Source organism: Lissotriton vulgaris, chromosome 4_1 (genome assembly GCF_964263255.1).
Source record: "Lissotriton vulgaris chromosome 4_1, aLisVul1.2, whole genome shotgun sequence".
Lineage (NCBI taxonomy): Eukaryota > Metazoa > Chordata > Amphibia > Caudata > Salamandridae > Lissotriton > Lissotriton vulgaris.
In genome coordinates this window covers 1,763,609,648-1,763,630,190 of record NC_141691.1, presented here as the reverse complement: position 1 = coordinate 1,763,630,190, position 20,543 = coordinate 1,763,609,648, and the positions used below count along the sequence as shown (strand labels likewise).

Sequence of the window (20,543 nt, the reverse complement as noted above, 5' to 3'; positions counted from 1 at the left end):
CCACATCATCATTCCGGATATCACAACACCAACGCAGAGTCGACCAACGCCACCTACCAACACGCAGGGGTACTGCTAAAGAAACATTTTCGGGGGATCCAGGCTGATGCCTGGGGGTAATTCTACGGTAAGGAATCTAGAACTAATATGTGTCTCTTACAGATATATCATTACCTAAGGTAAGTAAGTTTGTTCTTTTGTAAAAAATAAAAACATTCATTTGTCAAAGTGTTCCTCACTTGTCACTCTTTAACTGGCAATCATTCAGTCTTTGATTAATATTTCACTGATCACCACCGTTTCTTCACATTAAATCCTGTGGAATCACTTTTATGTTGTCCTGCCCAATCCAAAACGACAATGACACCAGTAATATGCAGACAGTTGATTATTAGTATATGGTGTGGCATCAACCGTAGTTATTTTCAACAATTAATTAACATATCTATTTTAGGGATTTCCGAAGACAGCTTTCCATTGATACACGTCCGTACAGGCCACCATCAGAAGGAAATCCAGGTGATGATTCTGATCCAGTTCCATTACATCGACAAGCACTCGGAGAAAGACTCCACCCTCGTGTCCTTGCAATACAACCAGTAAGAATAATGTGGCTTCCAGATATGTATGTTATTAAAATGTGATACACTTATTTAAATTGGATAAAATCACCTAATATACATATTTATGTCTTTGGTATTTTCAAAGAAGGCTTGTTAAACAAACCTGTTGCTTACATTTCTGTCTCGATTTAATGGGCAAAGTTGATTAAAACTTGGTCGTCGGCTGTCACCAAAACTTTTATTAACTAAAATGCTTCTCTTTAACACCATCGACGCTCATGACGAGCTCAGCTCGTCATGATGTACACCTCCATACACTCATGACGAGCTGAGCTAGTCATGAACAATGGGATTTTAAAAAATTCAGCATTGACGATGAATTTCCTAAGCATTGATGTGGTTAAAGTGTTTGCAGATATAACGGATAGCCTGAATGCTCCTCCAAGTCTCCTATTCCACCTTAAAATACAACATTGAAAATCTGCCTAATTCAGATTTCCCAGCATTTTGGAAGTACATTTGATTTCTGCCTACCTTTTAGAATACTAACTTGAATGTACCTTGCACTGTGTCCTGGTATTTTGTTTACTACCGCATATACTTACAGGGTGACATAGGAGAAGATGCCTTCATGGTAAACGGTCAAGAGCAATGCTGTATAGCTAGCTTTCTGCTCAGTCGGTCCTGAGGCTGTAAAAATCAACCCTAATTCCTCCCTCATTCTCTGACTCACAAGTTCTAAGAGTATTGTCACTTTGACTACTGCTTGAAATTTTATGTGTAGCAGCAATTTGATGGTGTCTAATACTCATTATATACAGGACTCCCTTACATTTTTTTACCTGTTAATTTTTGTTAAGATCTAATTTTACTTGAACGTCTTCAGTGGGAGTCCAGTGTAAATCACGTTCGATCAGGACCTACTGGGACACATAAGCATGATGTGACACAGCTAGCACGATGGAAGCTATATTTCCCTTCGCTCTGCATTTGTCTCAGGTGATGGCAACTATGATGCAGCCTTTACAGGACTCACTTTTAATGTTTTATGTGTTAATTTAATTCTACTAATTTTGCCTTATGGTACTTGAGATCTGCACTAGACTTCTGAGTTCTCCTAGTCTTCTGGGACAATCAAGGCCTATTCAGGACTGCATAATGCGGTGTGGTGCTACGAGTGTGACAGGAACCATACTTCCTAGCCCAGTGTAGTAGTCACAGGTGACATCTAAGTGCGGCAGGCCCCATATGGGACATGCATAGACAAACAGCACCTATCCGCATGCTTGCTCTTTGTTTCATGGAGTGTACAAGGGCACAGCAGGATGCTGCGCCTTTCTTGCTGGGCTCCCCAGAGGCATATTGGTAAAGCCCTTATCAGAGTACATTTGGTGCAGCTTTTGGCCTCTTGGAAGGTAAAGGAGGAGGTGCAGCTACATCATTGTCATGATGTGCGACAAATGCTAAAGGGTCATACTATATAAGTACTTAAAAATTGATTTTGGTGGCAGTCTTGCAGTTATAGTCCTGCTCAAGATGGGAAGATCTTTCTAGTGCATTCTGGACCTCAAACAAACCACATTAAAAATATAAATACTTGCTAATTTTATAGGAAATAATAAGTGGACAAGTTTAATCAAAGGAGGTGGTTTCCTCCCAGAAACAAAGTTCTAAATTACTGAAGAAGGTGGAGGCTTTTAAGGAAATGTACCCCATTGGAAATTCCTAACTTACCTGTAAGTCCCTAGTACAGCCAGGGCCTGTAAGTTAGAGGGGCTATCCCAGGGCTTGCAGCACTGATTGTGTCACTCAGGAGGTCCCCCAAGTAAAGAAAGCCCCGCCTCCCCAGTTGGCCACTGCAGACTGGTAGAACAGTCATGCCCTTCTAGCCCAACTTTGCCATTGAAAGCAATGGCACACCACAACTTCTCCTGGACATGTGTGTAAGTCTTCCCTCTGGCAGATCTACCAAGACCTAAAGGCAGGGTGCAACATATGAGACAAACAAAACATGTACTTTACATGTCAGTAAAAGATGGGAAACAACAGTTTTTACTGTGGAAAGACTTGGTGGCTCAATTGGCGGGTACAGGTTTACACATGGACTCCTCAGCTGTGCTAACTCCTGAACGAGAAGCTTCCACTTCTTGCCTTTAATGCTCCTGTTCCTTCCAGGGCACACACAGAGCCTGCTCTACTGGTCTGCTTTCTATCCTCCTGGAGATACCTGCAAACAACTCTCACGAAGGAGAAAAATGAGGGATTGCAGGCCAGGGAGGTGTCGCCTCCCTCCTGCAGGAAGCTTTTTAAGTGGTATCCCCTTCAGGAGAAGCCGCCTTTGAAGGGCAGACGTGTAGCACTAGTGAGAAGGGCTGCCCCATTGTTGAGGTAAACAGGCTGACACCAGAGGCATAGAGTAGAAACCAGTTGCCAAACCAGTTTCCCCATCGGCATGTATCTATGAGGTAGCCACACCCAGGATGAGTGCTAGGAAGGTCTATACACCAGGAGAGGTGTCTTGTCCTCTTTGGAGCGGGCAGAATGTTGAATCTTTGGTTAGTTGTATGCCACACTCCAGAAGAAGGGATCACTAGATGAGAGGGAACCATTGGCTACCAACCACATCCTGTCCTGAGGGCTTTTTCTGAGCATAAGAGGGGCACCCTTGGCACTCAAAACTCGAATATTGACAGACTCTGATGAAGGACCGAAGAAGGTATGCCAGTTGCCGAATGGATGAAACAAAGCCGTCTGAAACTGAACTCAGACAAAACAGAAGTCCTCATCTTAGGTACATCCCCCTCTGCATGGGACGACTCCTGGTGGCCGGAAGCCCTCGGAAAAGCTCCCATCCCGACAGACCACGCACGGAACCTAGGTGTCATCCTGGATTCTTCACTCTCAATGAACAGACAAGTCAGCGCCGTATCCTCTTCCTGCTTCAACATTCTTCGCATGCTCAGAAAAACATTTCGCTAGATCCCCACCGAAACAAGGAAAACAGTCACCCATGCTCTGGTCACGAGCCGACTGGACTACGGAAACACCCTCTACTCAGGCACTACCGCTAAACTCCAGAAGAAACTCCAACGCATACAAAAAAAACTCAGCCAGGATCATATTAGATATCCCACGCTACGAACACATCTCTGGTCACCTTAAAGACCTCCACTGGCTACCCGTCAATAAGAGGATCACTTTCCGACTGCTAACCCACGCACACAAATCACTCTACGACATCGGACCAGAATGCCTCAACTCACGACTGTCCTTCTACACCCCCCCCCGCCAACTACGTTCTTCCAACCAAGCCCTCGCCACTGTACCTCGCATCAACAAGACCACCATGGGAGGCAGATCCTTCTCATACCTGGCTGCTAAATCATGGAACTCACTCCCCGCTTACCTTCGCCTTACCCAGAACCACCTGGCATTCAGAAAGCAACTTAAAACGTGGATATTTGACAAGTAATCCTCCACCCCTTTCTAAGCGCCTTGAGACCCTCTGGGTATGTAGTGCGCTATATAAATTCTCTGACTTGACTTGACTTGACTCCTGCACCGGGGAGGGGGGGGGGGGGAGCAAAGAGTGGCTGCACCAACACAGACTTCCTGTGGACCTCCGGACACTCCCTCTCTCCACTCCCTCCTTTGATATGTATGACCAACAAAGACTGCACCTGGTGGCTAGTAAGGAGTGTGACTGTCCCTTCTGTGTCCTGCTCAATGAGAACGCGTCTCCAGAGCCCAGCCAGCCAAGAGAACTCCAAGGGCCCAAAACCAGCAAATGGAGAGGCAACAAGAGCAATTATTAAAAATGAGATATCAATTTTGATAAATTGAGACACATATCCTTTGTAAATACGATAAAAATTCAGGTTTTAATCAGGTACTCTTGACACGGTGATAACAGCCAAGAAATCAAAACAAGATGATCAACGAAACAGCACAAGACAGAAGGTAAGATGATCGGTGAAACAGCATGAAAAACAGCCAACGCGTTTCGCCCGATAGGGTCTTCCTCAGGGCAGAACAGATTCAGGTAGACTGCGATCCCGTTGAGAAGAAATGAATAAAGCTGATTTGATAAGTCAACCGCAAAGCTAATTGAAACACTAAAAGTGTGCAGCATTCATTGAAGATCAGGACGGACGACGACTCAAAGCGGAGTAACAATTCAAAAAGGGAAATATCAATGAAGTATCTGTAACATGCTCTAGTCTTTGTCACTCATTAAGGTATGGACATAGGGTACTCTGGTAAGCACCGCACTTGGTTAAATTTCCGAATCAACGAGTCGTCTCCATTCTGATAACGAAGTCTTCCAAACGTAGAGACCTTCCAACCACGATTTTCGCGCCAAGAAAAAAAAGAACTCGAAGGGCCACCTGACTGCCAGCAAGTACAGGCAAGCAGATATTATGGCTTTTGAATTTTTACCACCCTGTGTGTTACCCTGTGTAAAATACTTCTTTGTTACTTTAGTTTGCAGTGTTTATGCTTTCCAGGCCTCAACGGTATTTAGCACTTATGAGGAGAAAGCATTTAACTTGCTCACTTCCTCCTTGATTGTTAGCAAGGTCAGCCTTCTAGCTGCCTTCACCCGGCAGGCTACATAAAGCTGATGATGCCAATGCTCAGCAGTCGTGCATTGCTGGCTCGCCAGTGGCGCTAGCCTGTTTGCATCTGACCCTAGTCAGTAGCGAGGATCCCTGCCTCTTTTGTCGTAAATATTTAATTTACCGTCTTAATTTCTATGCAGGTAAGTACTTAATCAATAATAACTCAATCGGAAAGAAAAAAACAGAGTCCGTGGTGTTAGAGTTCTTAGGGGTTTTATTCCTTAAAAAGGAATCGTTCCGGAACTGGATATCATGTTCCTGCAACCACAAGGGGTTCAGGAAGGGATAGAGCAATATTTTATTGACAATACATAGCTTATATACTTAAATCACATCATAGAAACCAATATAGTAGGCGTAACAGCTGAGAGAAACAAGATAACAGTATTCACGTGGTAGTGATACGTAATTAGAAGGCGTGAACTAGGCGTGAACTAGAGGTGTGTGCTAGAAACGTCACAGGTAGGTGTCATAAGTGGGTGGCACAAAACAGAATCTTGTACTGTCAGCAGAAATCTGAGGCTTGGATGCGCGCGCAGCTGCATGACGTGTGATTGACGTGAAACTGGAGGGTGCAGGGGACTTGACATTTACACTGGCGGAAAGAGACAGAAGTCTGGCATGTCAGATCAACTCGTACTTCTATCATATCTGATATCTGATGTTTGGAAACCATATTATCTGAACGGAAAAGGTCTCTGACTGTGAATGCGTGTATAAGCGCCTAAGTGTCTGCATGAGAAGCGTGGGGGCATGGGCCTTCCATGGGAGCATGGTAACAGAGGCTATGAATTACTTGCACGGAGACAGTGAGGCCGGGCCCTTCGCTTTGCAGCTGGGGGGATGTTTACTTAAACTAGTAGGCAGGAATGCATTTTCGAGGAGCGGACCAGATAATTCGAAGGTTGTAGTCAGTCTTGGCAGGCAGCAGGCTGAGCTGAGCGCGGTGGGCCGCGCTGAAAGTAAGTCAGAGTTCACGGGTACAGAGACAGCCTGGGCTGAGGCTTTCAGAGTCAGAAGCCAGAAAAAGGCTCGATGGCAGGATTTCAGGGCCTACTTTGCCAGAACTGAAAAACGTGTAAAGTACACCACAAAAAGACGTTGGCATAGCATACTTAAGAACGGACTATTCAACCCATTCAGGGTGGGTCTGAAAGAGGACATGTTAACGTTGGACGCAAATGTATTTGCGTCTTCATAGCTGGCACAGGAGGGAAGTTACATGCACTTTAAGCTGGTACATGGAGACGGTGGGGTACACGCTAGGGAACACAACTTGACCATAAAATTTATATTTCCTCATTCCCTCCTTGTTCCCTACGGACCCTTCATGATATATCGATCCTCATGAATCGATCAGTTTGTTCTTGTAACATCATTTGTTCATCTTTCTTTCTTTGACGTTGTGAGAGAAAACTGGAATGTTCAATGCATGATGTGGTGCACAGTCCACAAATCGCTGGCCCACACTGTAGGCACAGGCAACAACTGAATACTATGACTAGGCCAATACCTAGGAAGGATAGGATCTTCCATCCCCAAGCAGTTAGCGTTGTCCAGAACCAACCGGACCAAGTCCAGGTGCCTGGATTCTGATGTATCAGATTGGCAATTTTATGAAGACGTGTAATAGCTTTGTATACAGATGGCGCGTTTTCTGGAATGAAAACACAGCAACTTGACCCGATGACCTTACAGGCTCCACATCTATCTGCCAAGATGACGTCAATAACAAGACGATTCTGAAGGACAACAACCCGCATGGCGGACTGCTCTTCGGTTAAGTTACCTAAGGCGGAGGCAGTTTCATTCACTACTGCTTCAAGTGTTCTAGTTAATCTGCGTATGAGTTTACTATTTTGGACGGGGCCTAAGAAGAAAAAGAATCCTTTATTAAAATCGGTGTATTGTTCCCATGCCGTTTCTGTGTAGTCGACAAGCGGGAGATCTCTTCGGAGTCTATTCTTTACTAGATTTGTATTTCTGTGATAATCAGGAGGGGCTAGAAAAACAGGTGGCAGAAGGAATGCAATATAACAGGTACCATCCCAATCGGGAGGTAAGCGTATGTATGCGGTATGACCACAAACAAAATAGGAATGACGGGTAGCTCTAAAGGACGATTTACCTTGATCACTGAATTCGACCACAGTAGTACATTTACTATGACCTAAGTGTACTGAACCTTTCTTACTGACACATAATTCACCAGTGACGGGTAATACTGACATAGCGGGGAGAACTGGTGCAGCTTCGAATTCAACAGTAAGAATCATAAGGTTAATTGTGTAATTACCTAATCCATATACTTCATTTTCTAGATCAGTTCCTATTCTAGTGGGGAGTCCCTTCTTATCAGGGTAACAGACATTGAGCAGAACTAAGTTCAAGTTTCCCCAAACCCAGCTCCCTTTGAAAACAGCAATATCAGGATCTAAAGAATTAATTATTTTAAACCATGCACCACAGGAGCCATTGTGAGTGAACGGGTACGGAAAGAGGGGCAGAGCTCCCTTGTATTTCTGGTAGGGAGGGAGTCGGCCACATATCCAGCAGTTTGTAGCATTGTTAGTCTGATGGGAATGATGTAACATACTAATGAATGTGTTGTTGCGCAGCGCAAGTCTGTAAGAAAGTTCATGTGGAGGTAACTCACTAAAAGAATGTTCAGCAGAAACATTGTAAGCAGATTGTTCACGATTGAAAATAGGGTAATAGATAGGAAGCAATATACTGGTGACAATAATCAGAAGACTTAGAAAAAACATAATTAATAATGTCACTATACAGTGACTACGCAGTGATTTGCAATATGTATGTTTCTTGAGTTGTCTCTCTCTCTCTATCTCGATCTAGGGGATACATGTCAGAAACTATTTAACCGATTCACCTAGGGGAGGACTTAAACAATTAAACTGTCTGACTTGCTAGATCGGAGTTTTAATTTATACTCCTCTGGGGGAGTTTTCTCTCGTTCGGAAACTTTAAAGTCACTAGGCTCAATGCAGTCTTTGGAGGGGGTGGACGAGTCTGGGTCTGGTTTCAGTTCGTTGCATTGTTTAATATGACTCGTGTGTATCCACCCCTTTCTGCCTTCCACCTTTACTGCGGTCCTCGTAGTAAGAAGGACGGTCTTCGGCGCTTTCCAGCGGGGCTCCAGCGGACTTTTCCTGTCGAAGTTCCTAATCAAGACCAGGTCCCCAGGACGGACATCATGCGGCTTTACATCAGTGTTGTCAGGGAAGGCTGCGGCAACCTGTGAACGACATGATTGGAGTGCAGACATCAAGGAGACAAGGTAATCTGTCAACATGTTACAATCAACATCAGTAATTTTCTTAGGAATGGGCGTCCCCCACATATTCGGTGGTCTACCAAAGACCACTTCGTACGGGGATAGTCCTGATCTCGAGTGGGCAACCATTCTCATGTAGAACAGTGCAACTGGCAGGGCGACTATCCAGTCGACCCCTTTCTCTTGACATATTTTAGCAAGGCGGGTCTTTAGTGTCTGGTTATGCCTCTCTACAAGGCCTGCGGCTTCGGGATGTCGGACACAATGGAATTTCCACTGATATCCTAGCAGCAAGGAAACTTGTTTCATTAATTCGGATGAGAATGGCTGTCCGTTATCTGAGTACACGACACGAGGCAAGCCGTACCGAGGGAAGAATTCTCGAACCAGCTGTCTGGCAGTGGTCGGAGCGGTGTAATCTGGGACTGGATATGCTTCGGTCCAACGGGAAAGTGCACAAACAATTACGAGGACATATTTGAATCCTCGACAACGGTCCATCTGGATATAATCCATCTGGAGGACTTCAAAAGGGTGATCGGGAGGATGAAATCCACCTTGCTCTACACGGACGCTTTTACCTGGATTGAACTGACAACAGATCATGCAAGTACGCACTTTCTGTTTTGCTGCTGCTCGTAAGTGTTTATTGCTCCAGAGATTTTGTAAACTGTCTAACATCGCTTTCTCTCCTAGATGTGCTGGACTATGTGCTGTATTGATTATGACTTGAACCATAGAGTCAGGGAGAAACCATGTAGATTTTCCCTTCGTCATCCAACCTTGATCTGTCTGGATCCCTCCTAGTTCAGTCCATTTCTTTATTTCATCTGCAGTAGCATGTGTCTGAATATCGATTACATCTAGTGTGGGATCCCTGACGGTCATACAATTTGTCGGTACTATTGTCTTTGTCACGTCAGTTGTCTGGTTGTGAGTCAATGCTGTATGTTTTGCTGTCTGGTCTGCCAGGTCGTTACCCTGGGAAACAGAATCTGTAACTTTAGTATGTGCTTTGCACTTCATGACGGATATGCCTGAAGGCAGATGTATTGCTTCTAACAGTGCTTGAATGAGGGAACCGTGTTGGATCTTGGCACCATGAGAGGTCAAAAAACCTCGTTCTTGCCATAACATTCCGAAGTCGTGTACAACTCCGAAGGCATAACGGGAATCAGTGTATATGTTGACATTTCTGTTCTTGGCTAGTATACAGGCTCGGGTCAGAGCAATAAGCTCTGCCGCTTGAGCGGACAGTGTGTCAATACGATGTGTTTCTTTAACTTCGGTTTCAGTGGTCACTGCATACGCGGCCACTAATTCTCCTGTACTTGTTCTCATACATGAACCATCCACATAAAGTGTCAGGTCTGGATTTGTCAGTGGGACATCGGTTAAGTCTCGTCGAGGCTTTGTTACTGTATTAATGATCTCTATACAATCATGCGGGGCTGAATCTGTCATAATTGTAGGTAACAATGTTGCGGGGTTCAGAATGCTGCAGCGTCTGATTTCTATGTGTGGCTGAAATAGTGTTAATTCGTAACCTGTCAGTCGTGCTATAGTCAAGTGCTGAGTCTGGGTTCTGTTTAAAAGAACCTCTACAGAATGTGGAACTTGTACTGTTAATTGATGGCCTAAAACAATTGAATCGCTCTGTCTGATTGCTAATGCTGTTGCTGCTACTGACTTTAAGCACGCAGGGAGTGCCTGGGCTACTGAATCCAATGTACTTGAAAAATAAGCGCAAGGCTTATGTGATCCTGCTTGGTCTTGAGTGAGGACAGACAATGCTGTGCCATCACGTTCTGTAACAAAAAGTGTAAAAGGTTTGCTGTAACATGGTGTCGCTAAAACTGGTGCTTGGCATAAGGCTTTCTTTAATTCCTCAAAGGCTTGTGTGTGTTCCTGAGTCCAAGGGAGGACAGTCGAAGTCGCTGCCTCCTGTGTCGTTAACTGAATGAGTGGTTTAGCTAGAAATGCATACTGGGGGATCCATTGTCTGCAGTACGAGGTGAGGCCTATGAAGGCCCGCACTTCCTTTTGTGTCTGGGGTTGTGGCATATTTACAATCAACTGAATGCGATCGGGAGTGAGCTGTCTCCCCACTTTGGACAGCAAGTGACCCAAGTACACAACTTGCTAAACACAGAATTGTAGCTTCGAAGGAGACACCTTGTGTCCCTTATCGGCCAGAAAATGTAAAACTGTCAGTGATGCTTGTTCACATTCGGGCTCACTTCGTGCGGTGATCAGCAGATCATCGACGTATTGCAGTAAAGCGGTGTTAACTGGCATTTGAATACAATCTAGTTGTCTTTTCAGTGCTTGACTATAGATGCTGGGGCTTTCTGTGAATCCTTGAGGTGCGCGGGAAAATTTGAAACTTCGTCCATTTAAACTGAATCCGAAGAGGTATTGGCTCTCTGGATCAATGGGTACACTAAAGAAAGCGTTCTTGAGGTCAATTACAGTAAAGAACGTTGCTTCAGAATCAATAGCGGTCAATAGGGAAGAGATATCGGGGACCACAGGGTACTGTGGTACAATGCATTTATTCAGTTCTCGCAGATCAATCACCAGCCGATATACTGGCGGTGCATTGGGATCAGTACGTTTAAGAATTGGAATGATGGGTGAATTACAGATATTGGAGTCGGTCTCTACGACCACTCCTTGGGCAATGAGCTCTTCAATGATTTCCAGTAAAGCCACTACAGCATCAGGTGGTAACTTGTATTGTCTGATTCGGGGTAAAACAACTCCTGTCTTGAGTGTAACACGGTATGGTGTGATATGCATACAACCTACATCAGTTGGGCCTTTTGCCCATAAGTGATCTGGTACATTTTTCAATCTGACATCAAACTCTCGTAATACATAATGACCCTTGAAATCCCGCAGAAAGAGTCTAACTCCCTCCGGGGAACAACATATTATGGCTCCTAGAGCCTTCAATGTCTTTATTCCTAACAGATTTTCTGGACATGATTTCGTCAATAACAGGTCTGTAACTCGTGATAATGGACCTACAGCCAGGGGAACGGGTTCTGATACCTCATTTACAATAGGCTGTCCTGAAAAACCAAGGGAAACATTCTGTGAGCCTGAGAGGGGTGCCCCTGGGACTTCATTATGGCTGATTGTTGTGCGGCTTGCCCCTGTGTCAATTAAAAACTTTCTGTCTTTTCCCAATACTTGACTGTGTACATAAGGACCCTCTTGATCTACAGGAATTTCAATAAGAGGCAAGCCAAATTCCCTCTCTAGGCTGTTTCATGCGTATCGTTGGTAATCGGGGTAAGCAGATTGGGCATACTGGTACATTTGTTGTGAAACTTGCTGAGTCGCGGCAATGGGCTGTGGCTGTGGTACCGCTACTGTCTGTGCTGTATGAGATGAAGCATGCATAGGCTGCGTATTCTGCATGGGCTGTACGTTCTGTGAGGTCTGATGCTGGGCCTGATCTTGTCTTGGTGGATGCGGTCTCTCTTTAGTTTTACCTGTTGCTATGTTATGTTTCAGAACTGGACATTCATGTACGTAGTGACCTGGCTGCTTGCAATAGTTGCATGTCCCTTTAACGGGAGCTGCGGTGTGACCTGTCTGGGTCGTACCCTTTCTCTGGCTGTCGGCTGGAACTGATTGGGCTACTAACATTTTCATTTTCGTGTCTTTCATGCGTTTCTGTTCATGATCCTGTTCTTCTCTAATTCTGTTCTGATGGTATTGTAAAATCTGCAACATCTGTGATGGCGTATTTGCTTGCCATGTACTCTCAACCTTGTATACACGGTTTTTAACTGCTAACAGGGAATTCTCCACTAACTTTGATACAAAAAGATGCGGGTACGACTCGCTACTTGGTTTAAGACCACTATTAATAATGAAACATTTCTCGAATCTTGAATAGAAGTCACTAGTATCTTCATCTGGTTTCTGTTTACATGCTGAGATTGCGTCCCAGTCTTCTTTTCTAGTTGTCAATAATCTTGGCAGAACCTGTACTATCAAACCTGGTAATGCTTTAGTTTTCTCCCCAAGGCCTAGCCCTGGGATACGTTTGTTCTCTTCTTCTTCTATTTCTGCCCATACAATCTTTTTCTCTCCCACCTCCCATTCTTTTTCCTTCAGTTTCTCGTAGATGCCCGTGGGCAGCAGTACCTTTAACATTTTCATGATATCTTCATATGTGTAATCCCCCATTAGTAACATGTCTTTAAGTTCTCTGTGAAAACCTGCAGGGTCTTTATCATGACACGGTACTAGTTTCTTCATTTCTAACAGTTCTAACTTGGTCAGAGGCGTGTGTACATACACACGTTTCAAGGTATGATCGTCACCCATAACTGGATGCACTTCTCGTAAGGGGTTCTGACTTTCAATGCCATGCAAACGTTCCATATGATACATTTTTCTTTCTGGGGGCGGAGCGGGAACATATTCGGAGCTTACGAAAGTGTTATATCTATGTCGTTGTTCTAGAATTATTTGTATTAACTTGGTACTTAGACCTCTCCATCTGTCCATGAGTAGTGCTTCTAATGTATCGTGTAAGGGACCTGGATCAGAATGTTGGTTTCTGTATAACGTGAGGAGGTGCTGAATCATGTATACACCTGCTAATTTCTGCTCGTCTGGGGAGAGGTTCAGGAATGTCTGCGCTACTGTGTCATCATTATATATGTTCGGATTGTCAGCCCATAATACTGCTGACCGGGCTAGTTCTTGTTCATCCATAGAATTGAGTACGTGGTACCCTATTCGGTCTCGAAGCCTTTTATCAGTCTCCTGGAACTGATGTTCAGGAGAATTCGGTTTTGTTATGCCAGAGAGAAAAACTCTCTTGCTTTCTGGACGAATGCCTTTCCTAAGGTAAGTTCCCTTACCTACATACGCTATCGTATCTGTAGTCTTTTCGGGTTCTTCAAGTTCTTCTTCCTCCTCGGAGGAAGCCTTTTCTTTCTCTTTTTCGTGTATTTCTATCACTGCTTTTCTTATTCTCTTGTACATACTGGCTATGCAACTCCCCTTATCATGTTTTCCTTCAGATATATTTTGGCCCCACTTGTTGAGTGCATCTAATTCATCCTGTTCTGTTTCAGGCCTGTCTCGTTCTCTTATTAGGCAATTTATAAAAAAACGTAGTATATATGCTTGAATGTCAACTTTCTGATGCTCCATGGCATCCTTAATACTTTCAGGGTCTTTCCCAGTCTGAACAAAGTGATATATTCTATCTAGGTGGTCTTTCATTCCTGAAAATAACAGCAGGTAATCTGCAGCATATCGTAACCGTAGTGATGCCATCATCATTCTATCGTCTTTGCCGGGTACTGGATCATATCTGCAAACTGCAAGTGGTTCTTTGAGTAGGTCGAGACGGGGTGATTTGAACGTGAAAGGACTCTGCATATCCCTAAGGTGTAATCTGTGTGTTAATGGCGGGGTCCGAAGACCCCCTATAGCACCTCCTGAGGCGGAAGCTTGGACATTATCTCTCTGTGGAGTCTGTATCTGTACTTGAATTTGTCTTTTAGTAGGGTCAGGTAGAGGCGGTTTTGGTAGATCAGTTTTAAGTGCGGGAAGTGGTGGAGGTGGAGGAATGGTGGGTTGTCGAACGGGGAAACCTGATTGCAGTTGTGGCGGAATTTGGTCTGGAGGCGGGTTGACACCCCCGTCACCGTCAGTAGGCGGGACGCGGACAGGCATACTGGTGTAAGCGGGTGCTACATCCTCTAGATAGGAATTCAGAAATATGTCTTTAGTAGTCCTGTGTTTTACTTTAGTTGGGACCAATGGTGGCGGCAGATTTTTCGGTATCTCTGAAGTGGCCTCGGGCGAACCCTCGGCCGCGAGGTACATGCCATTTACGAGATTGTTTCGGGCGCGGTCTATTTGCTCTGATTTCACTCGGATCCCTTCAGTAACTAATTCATTTTCTTGAGCTTTATCTGATTCTTTAAGTCTGTCTTCTCTACGTAGTGCTTTTTCAGCACGCTTATGTGATTCCTTACGCCAAAACTCTATGGCGTCTTTCTGAGATTGTCTGGCTTTCTTTTTCCATAGTGCTTCCTCTACCTTCATGATGCACTCGGCATCCCATGTTCCGGTAACAGGCCATCTGTGTCTTTCGTCTAGATGCTTAGTATAATCGGCCCATAAATCTAGATACAATATGGCATCTAAGCCATGCTTGTGGTACATAAAATTTCCAGGAGTGTCCCTAGGGGGGATAGGAATTTCTTCCTCTAGTATCCCTTTCCTAGTTCCTATCTGCTTTAGCTTGTTGAAAAACGGCATCTTGTTTACTTAGTACTGAATGCTCAATCCTAGCTACTTAATACTGAATACAGCTAGTTATACAAGAACACAATAATGCACATTAAAAACAGTCACACTCATACCACGACATTAATCACATGAAAAGACATTTGAGACATATATGACTACCCCCTATACCGGATGTACTGCTAAACAGCACAGATACACTGCTAAGAACAGTGCAAGAACTTGAAATAACTGATGTACTGCTAAACAGTACAGATACACTGTCTAAAACAGTGCAGACCGGACTTGTGTACCCAAACCCGTCTAGATACGTCCCAGCAATGGTACTCACCGGGAAGCACGGAAAACAGAAGGCCTCAGAAAACTCGACTGGACTGGACCGGACTCGACTCGACTCGACACGTGGATACTTCGGAAAACTGGTGGGCCTCTTGACACCTCGGACCTTGCTTCTTTCGGCTAGGCTCTGGTCGGGATCCTCCGCACTCCTCACCGCCTCGTCTGGGTGCTGATCGCAGTCTTCGTCACCTCCGTGGGCCAGAGGGAGATACAGGAAATCCTGCCAGTACGCGTAGTTTCCGTCTAACTGATGGCAGGGGACAGAGCTTGCAACGCACCAACCGGCGCGTGGGGTGGGGGAGGGGTCCCTGTTCGGGCGCCAAAATGTCGTAAATATTTAATTTACCGTCTTAATTTCTATGCAGGTAAGTACTTAATCAATAATAACTCAATCGGAAAGAAAAAAACAGAGTCCGTGGTGTTGGAGTTCTTAGGGGTTTTATTCCTTAAAAAGGAATCGTTCCGGAACTGGATATCATGTTCCTGCAACCACAAGGGGTTCAGGAAGGGATAGAGCAATATTTTATTGACAATACATAGCTTATATACTTAAATCACATCATAGAAACCAATATAGTAGGTGTAACAGCTGCGAGAAACAAGATAACAGTATTCACGTGGTAGTGATACGTAATTAGAAGGCGTGAACTAGGCGTGAACTAGAGGTGTGTGCTAGAAACGTCACAGGTAGGTGTCATAAGTGGGTGGCACAAAACAGAATCTTGTACTGTCAGCAGAAATCTGAGGCTTGGATGCGCGCGCAGCTGCATGACGTGTGATTGGCGTGAAACTGGAGGGTGCAGGGGACTTGACATTTACACTGGCGGAAAGAGACAGAAGTCTGGCATGTCAGATCAACTCGTACTTCTATCATATCTGATATCTGATGTTTGGAAACCATATTATCTGAACGGAAAAGGTCTCTGGGGCAGAAGCTATTCTATACTGACTGTGAATGCGTGTATAAGCGCCTAAGTGTCTGCATGAGAAGCGTGGGGGCATGGGCCTTCCATGGGAGCATGGTAACAGAGGCTATGAATTACTTGCACGGAGACAGTGAGGCCGGGCCCTTCGCTTTGCAGCTGGGGGGATGTTTACTTAAACTAGTAGGCAGGAATGCATTTTCGAGGAGCGGACCAGATAATTCGAAGGTTGTAGTCAGTCTTGGCAGGCAGCAGGCTGAGCTGAGCGCGGTGGGCCGCGCTGAAAGTAAGTCAGAGTTCACGGGTACAGAGACAGCCTGGGCTGAGGCTTTCAGAGTCAGAAGCCAGAAAAAGGCTCGATGGCAGGATTTCAGGGCCTACTTTGCCAGAACTGAAAAACGTGTAAAGTACACCACAAAAAGACGTTGGCATAGCATACTTAGGAACGGACTATTCAACCCATTCAGGGTGGGTCTGAAAGAGGACATGTTAACGTTGGACGCAAATGTATTTGCGTCTTCATAGCTGGCACAGGAGGGAAGTTACATGCACTTTAAGCTGGTACATGGAGACGGTGGGGTACACGCTAGGGAACACAACTTGACCATAAAATTTATATTTCCTCACTTTGACCACCAAACTCCAGTACCCCACTAGGATTACCTACTCTTCAGAAGCAGTATTTAAAGTTAAAAACTTTTATACAAACTATGCTCCTGTAGCTTTCTACTGCAATGGTCCTTTTCCACTCCTGCTAGAAGGCCTGATAGCCTGTTTAAAATGTAAATTTCAATGTCCCGCAAAGTATCCAATGTGATGTGTAAAATTCTAAACGCCACTTTGCTGACGCACCCAATGAGATTTTAAATACCTCCTCTCCCCCCTCATATATTCATCAGTGGGCAAGCAGCTTGTGTGTCTGCAAAATCGGGTCTCTGCCAAAACATTCATCTGATAGAGACATCTAGCCGCAGATTCATTAACTTAAAATCATCCCCAGGCATCAGACTGGATCCAGAAAATGTTTGCAGCAGCCACACGACCCGCCCTGATGTCGTCCACGGATGTGACGTCGTCCACGGATGTGACGTCAGCGAGGTCATAGAAGTCCCTCTCGGCACGCTGACGTCAGTTTCCTTCTTTTATGCGTGCAACGCGGATCAGGAGTAAGCGGTTCCTCTGGCCTGTTTTCAGGTCCCTTTTGACGCTTTTGCATCTGGAACAGTGTGCGATGCCTTCAGGCTTTAAGACGTGTGCCTCCTGTTCGCGGCAAATGTCCACAACTGACCCACACCTTATCTGCATGTGGTGCCTGGGTGAACACCATGACTCAACGGATTGCGACGCCTGCCAACTACTCAACCCGAAGTCCCGGCGGGAGTGCCGGATGAAGCTGCTGTCGGCTAGCCTGTCCCAATCGGATTCGTCACGGTCCCCGGCCTCCTCTTCGGCGGCAGGTCCCGGTAGCAGAGGGTTCAGTTTGCACCATCGGTCGACATCTGGTTCCCGTGTGAGTCACTCGCCCGTCCCTGTTAAGTCCTGTCACCAAGATCCTTGACCTCCCTTTTTCCTGTTGGAGGGGGAGCTAGTTCCCGGACTTCTCCGCACGTGCGCCCCCAATGGGCTGCCCCCTCCAATTTGCCATTTCCTGGTTCGGACCCAGTTAGTGGCTTATGCTGCGGCCCTGCAGGCCTCCCTGGGTCCCCTCCTCTCCCTGGGGCGTACTTGGACCCCCCGCTGCGTGCAGGGCCTCCATGGGACTCGCTGGCGGGTTCGCCCCCGGCGCAGGCTGAGCAAGTTCAGCATCACCCAGACGTCCATCGACACCAGATCCGTCCTTCTCTCTTCCCCCCCCAACCCCTCCCCCACCTTGAAGTGTGTGGCTCCGACGGACTCTCCGCCTCCTCAAGAGCCCCTTCAGGACCCTCATTCTTCCATGGGGATTCCTCCCTTAGGACATTGGTTTGCTGATCCTTTCATCGGACAATCCCCTTAGAGTGGGGGCTCAGCTTACAGCCCTCACCCACGCACGAGTTGCTGTCCCCTCCTCGGAGGGCTACAGAAGCTGGTGCGGCCTTTGCGAGGGTTGTTTCCATGGCCGGCCGCGTTCTGCGTATGCAGCCCCTTCAGTTCCCCTGCCTGTTGACCCCCTGTTGTATGTTCTCCACAATGGTTCGGGGAATGTAGAGTCGCTTCTGCCTTTCAAAGCCTCTCTTTATGAGGCCCTTCTGGGGACCTGGGCTCGGCCGGCGTCGGGTGATCCGGTGGGTCGTTCCAGCATACACCGCCACCGCCCTGCTCCAAACAATATGGTTTGCTTGTTTGTTGATCCGGATGTTCAGGGGCTCATTCTGCAAACTGCCTTTCCTTCCTTACCTCTGCTTTTGCTTCCTCCCTCCTGGGAGTCTAGATGGCTGGAGTCGTAATATTTTTGCCTCCACTAGCGCAGCTCTTCACTCCCTCAATTCAGTGTGTGTGTTGGCACGGATTACTTCTGCCCTTTGGGACTCTGCTGAGTCTCTTATCTTTTCAACCTCTGAGGGCACTCGTGCAGACCTCCTCCATCAGATCTGTGACAGACGTGGCCTGGCAAAATTCACTATCCGGTCTGCCCTGGATACCTCAGACCCCATAGGCTGGGCTATGGCCGGTTCTGTTGCACTATGCCGCCATGCTTGGTTGCGGGATGGCGTCTTCCCGGAGAATATCCGGGAGCGCCTTGTTAACCTGCCTTTTGATGGGGTCCTTTTGTTTAGTACCCACGCCGGTTCAGCGGTTCATCACCTCCTTGTGGGCTTTTGCCCCACTCACCCACCCTCCCATAGGCTTGTGCTTGGGAGGTCTCAGGTCATCCTCGACTGGGGTGGTTACCCCTCCTTCCTTTGCAACTTTCATTCAGCGTCCACAAGTTGGACTGTGCATTTTTGGGCTGACCATAAGCCGACTGTGGCAGTGTTCCACAGGTTGTTTGGGCCTTGACCTCTGACTGTGGATTCCCCTAAGAGGTGTTCCCTGTTTTTTGTTTTTTGCGGCATGATATACCCCAGGTGGGGTACTTGTATGCTATTGTATAGCCTTGCTGTGCGCCGGGAGGGCGTGGAGGTCCCTTTGGGCTCCTCTCTTCCCCTTGCGTCATTATCTTACTGCTTAGGTTTTTTTTCCCTTGTTACTAAATGATTCTTCTACTGTTGTTCCTTGGGACGTTTTTTCAGTGTGTTTCAACACGCTTCTTCCGAGCCTGCCACCGGTGCATTAGGCACGTTCCTGCTATAGCTCCCGAACTGCGTTGGTATTGTGGCTCACCCTTTCTATATATAGCCGCATGTTGATGACCAGTGGGTATTCTTTTTAGACGTCTCTGCCTTTCTTAGCTTCTGCAACGTCTGGTCCACTATCCCCTTTTTTCATGGAGCAGTTGGGTGACTTTGTGCTCGGCTTTGCCATTGTTTTACATGGTGGCGTTTTTCTTTTGCACGTCTTATAGTACACATCGGTGCCTTTTCATGCTGCTTTGGCAACAAGGGTTCTGCTCCCTGGGGTGAGCCTCCTCTTCTGGATGTTCTTCTTCTTGGGGGTCTTGTCTGTCCCATTCATGTACTAAACAGTCCCTCTCTGTAGTGGGGGTGCGTTTCTCCTCACAGTCGGAGGTGGTGATTCCGGAGATCTGAGGTTGTTCTCCACAGCTCTGTGTGCACTTATTCACAATTCCTATAGGCTCCTTCGGTGCCTCGGATGACACACCTTGGATGTGTCTTCTTTCCTTCCGGTTTCACCCTTGTCTGGTATGCCTGCGGGACAGTTCCTCTTCTGGAGGTCGTTACGGGTGCTCCGCGTCGCCTCTCTGTCTCCTTTTGGGTACGTTCTTCTCCTTGGCCTTCAAGTTGCCTTGTTGGGCAGTCACTTAATCGTCTTAGCCATGCCACTTGCTGGTTCTGGGATTGTGGCTTAGGGTCGTTAATCCATCCCGTATTCACATGGGTGAGGTCTTGTGCCCTTCGGGTCGTCTTGTGGTGCCTTTGCCTCCCATTGTCTTTTTCTCTTCCGAGCTGCTTGGTCTGCTGATTGGCTGCACCGCTACAGCTTTCCCCATAGTCCGTCACCCTGTTGCCGGCTCAGTGCTCTCAGGTACTTTCAGTTCTGTCGCAGACCCACCTCCCCCTTGGGGTATGGCTGTGGTATCTATTCTAAGTTGAGGAATCTGATGTCTCTATCAGATGTACGAGTTACTTACCTTCGGTAACGATGTATCTGGTAGAGACGTTGTCTAGCCGCAGATTCCTTAATGCCCACCCATCCTCCCCATTCTGCAAGGACCTTTCCAGGCGCAGTTCTCCACCTTGCCTCCTTTCATTTTCACTGGTCTTCATTTAGGGGGCTCAATTTGGCGTGACCCTTTCAGACTTTGCCTTCTGCAGCCGTCTCCCTCTGGGTGGCTTATTTGTGGAGTGGTGCTTTTTGCTTCCGCCTTACACAGGAGATTCATTTTTTCCCTTTCTATGCATTCCTCCAC

General features: G+C 46.4%; 1 protein-coding gene across 18 annotated transcripts in view; it reads left to right on the top strand.

Moving 5' to 3' along the window:
- The window catches only part of UBR5 (ubiquitin protein ligase E3 component n-recognin 5), a 2,064,863-nt gene that overhangs the window by 1,756,853 nt on the left and 287,467 nt on the right, over positions 1-20,543 (top strand). For all 18 annotated transcript variants that reach the window (XM_086966085.1, XM_086966077.1, XM_086966080.1 and 15 more), the window contains one exon: positions 455-599. In XM_086966085.1, coding sequence (XP_086822211.1) covers positions 455-599 — 145 coding nt within the window. The remainder of the gene's footprint in view (positions 1-454; positions 600-20,543) is intronic.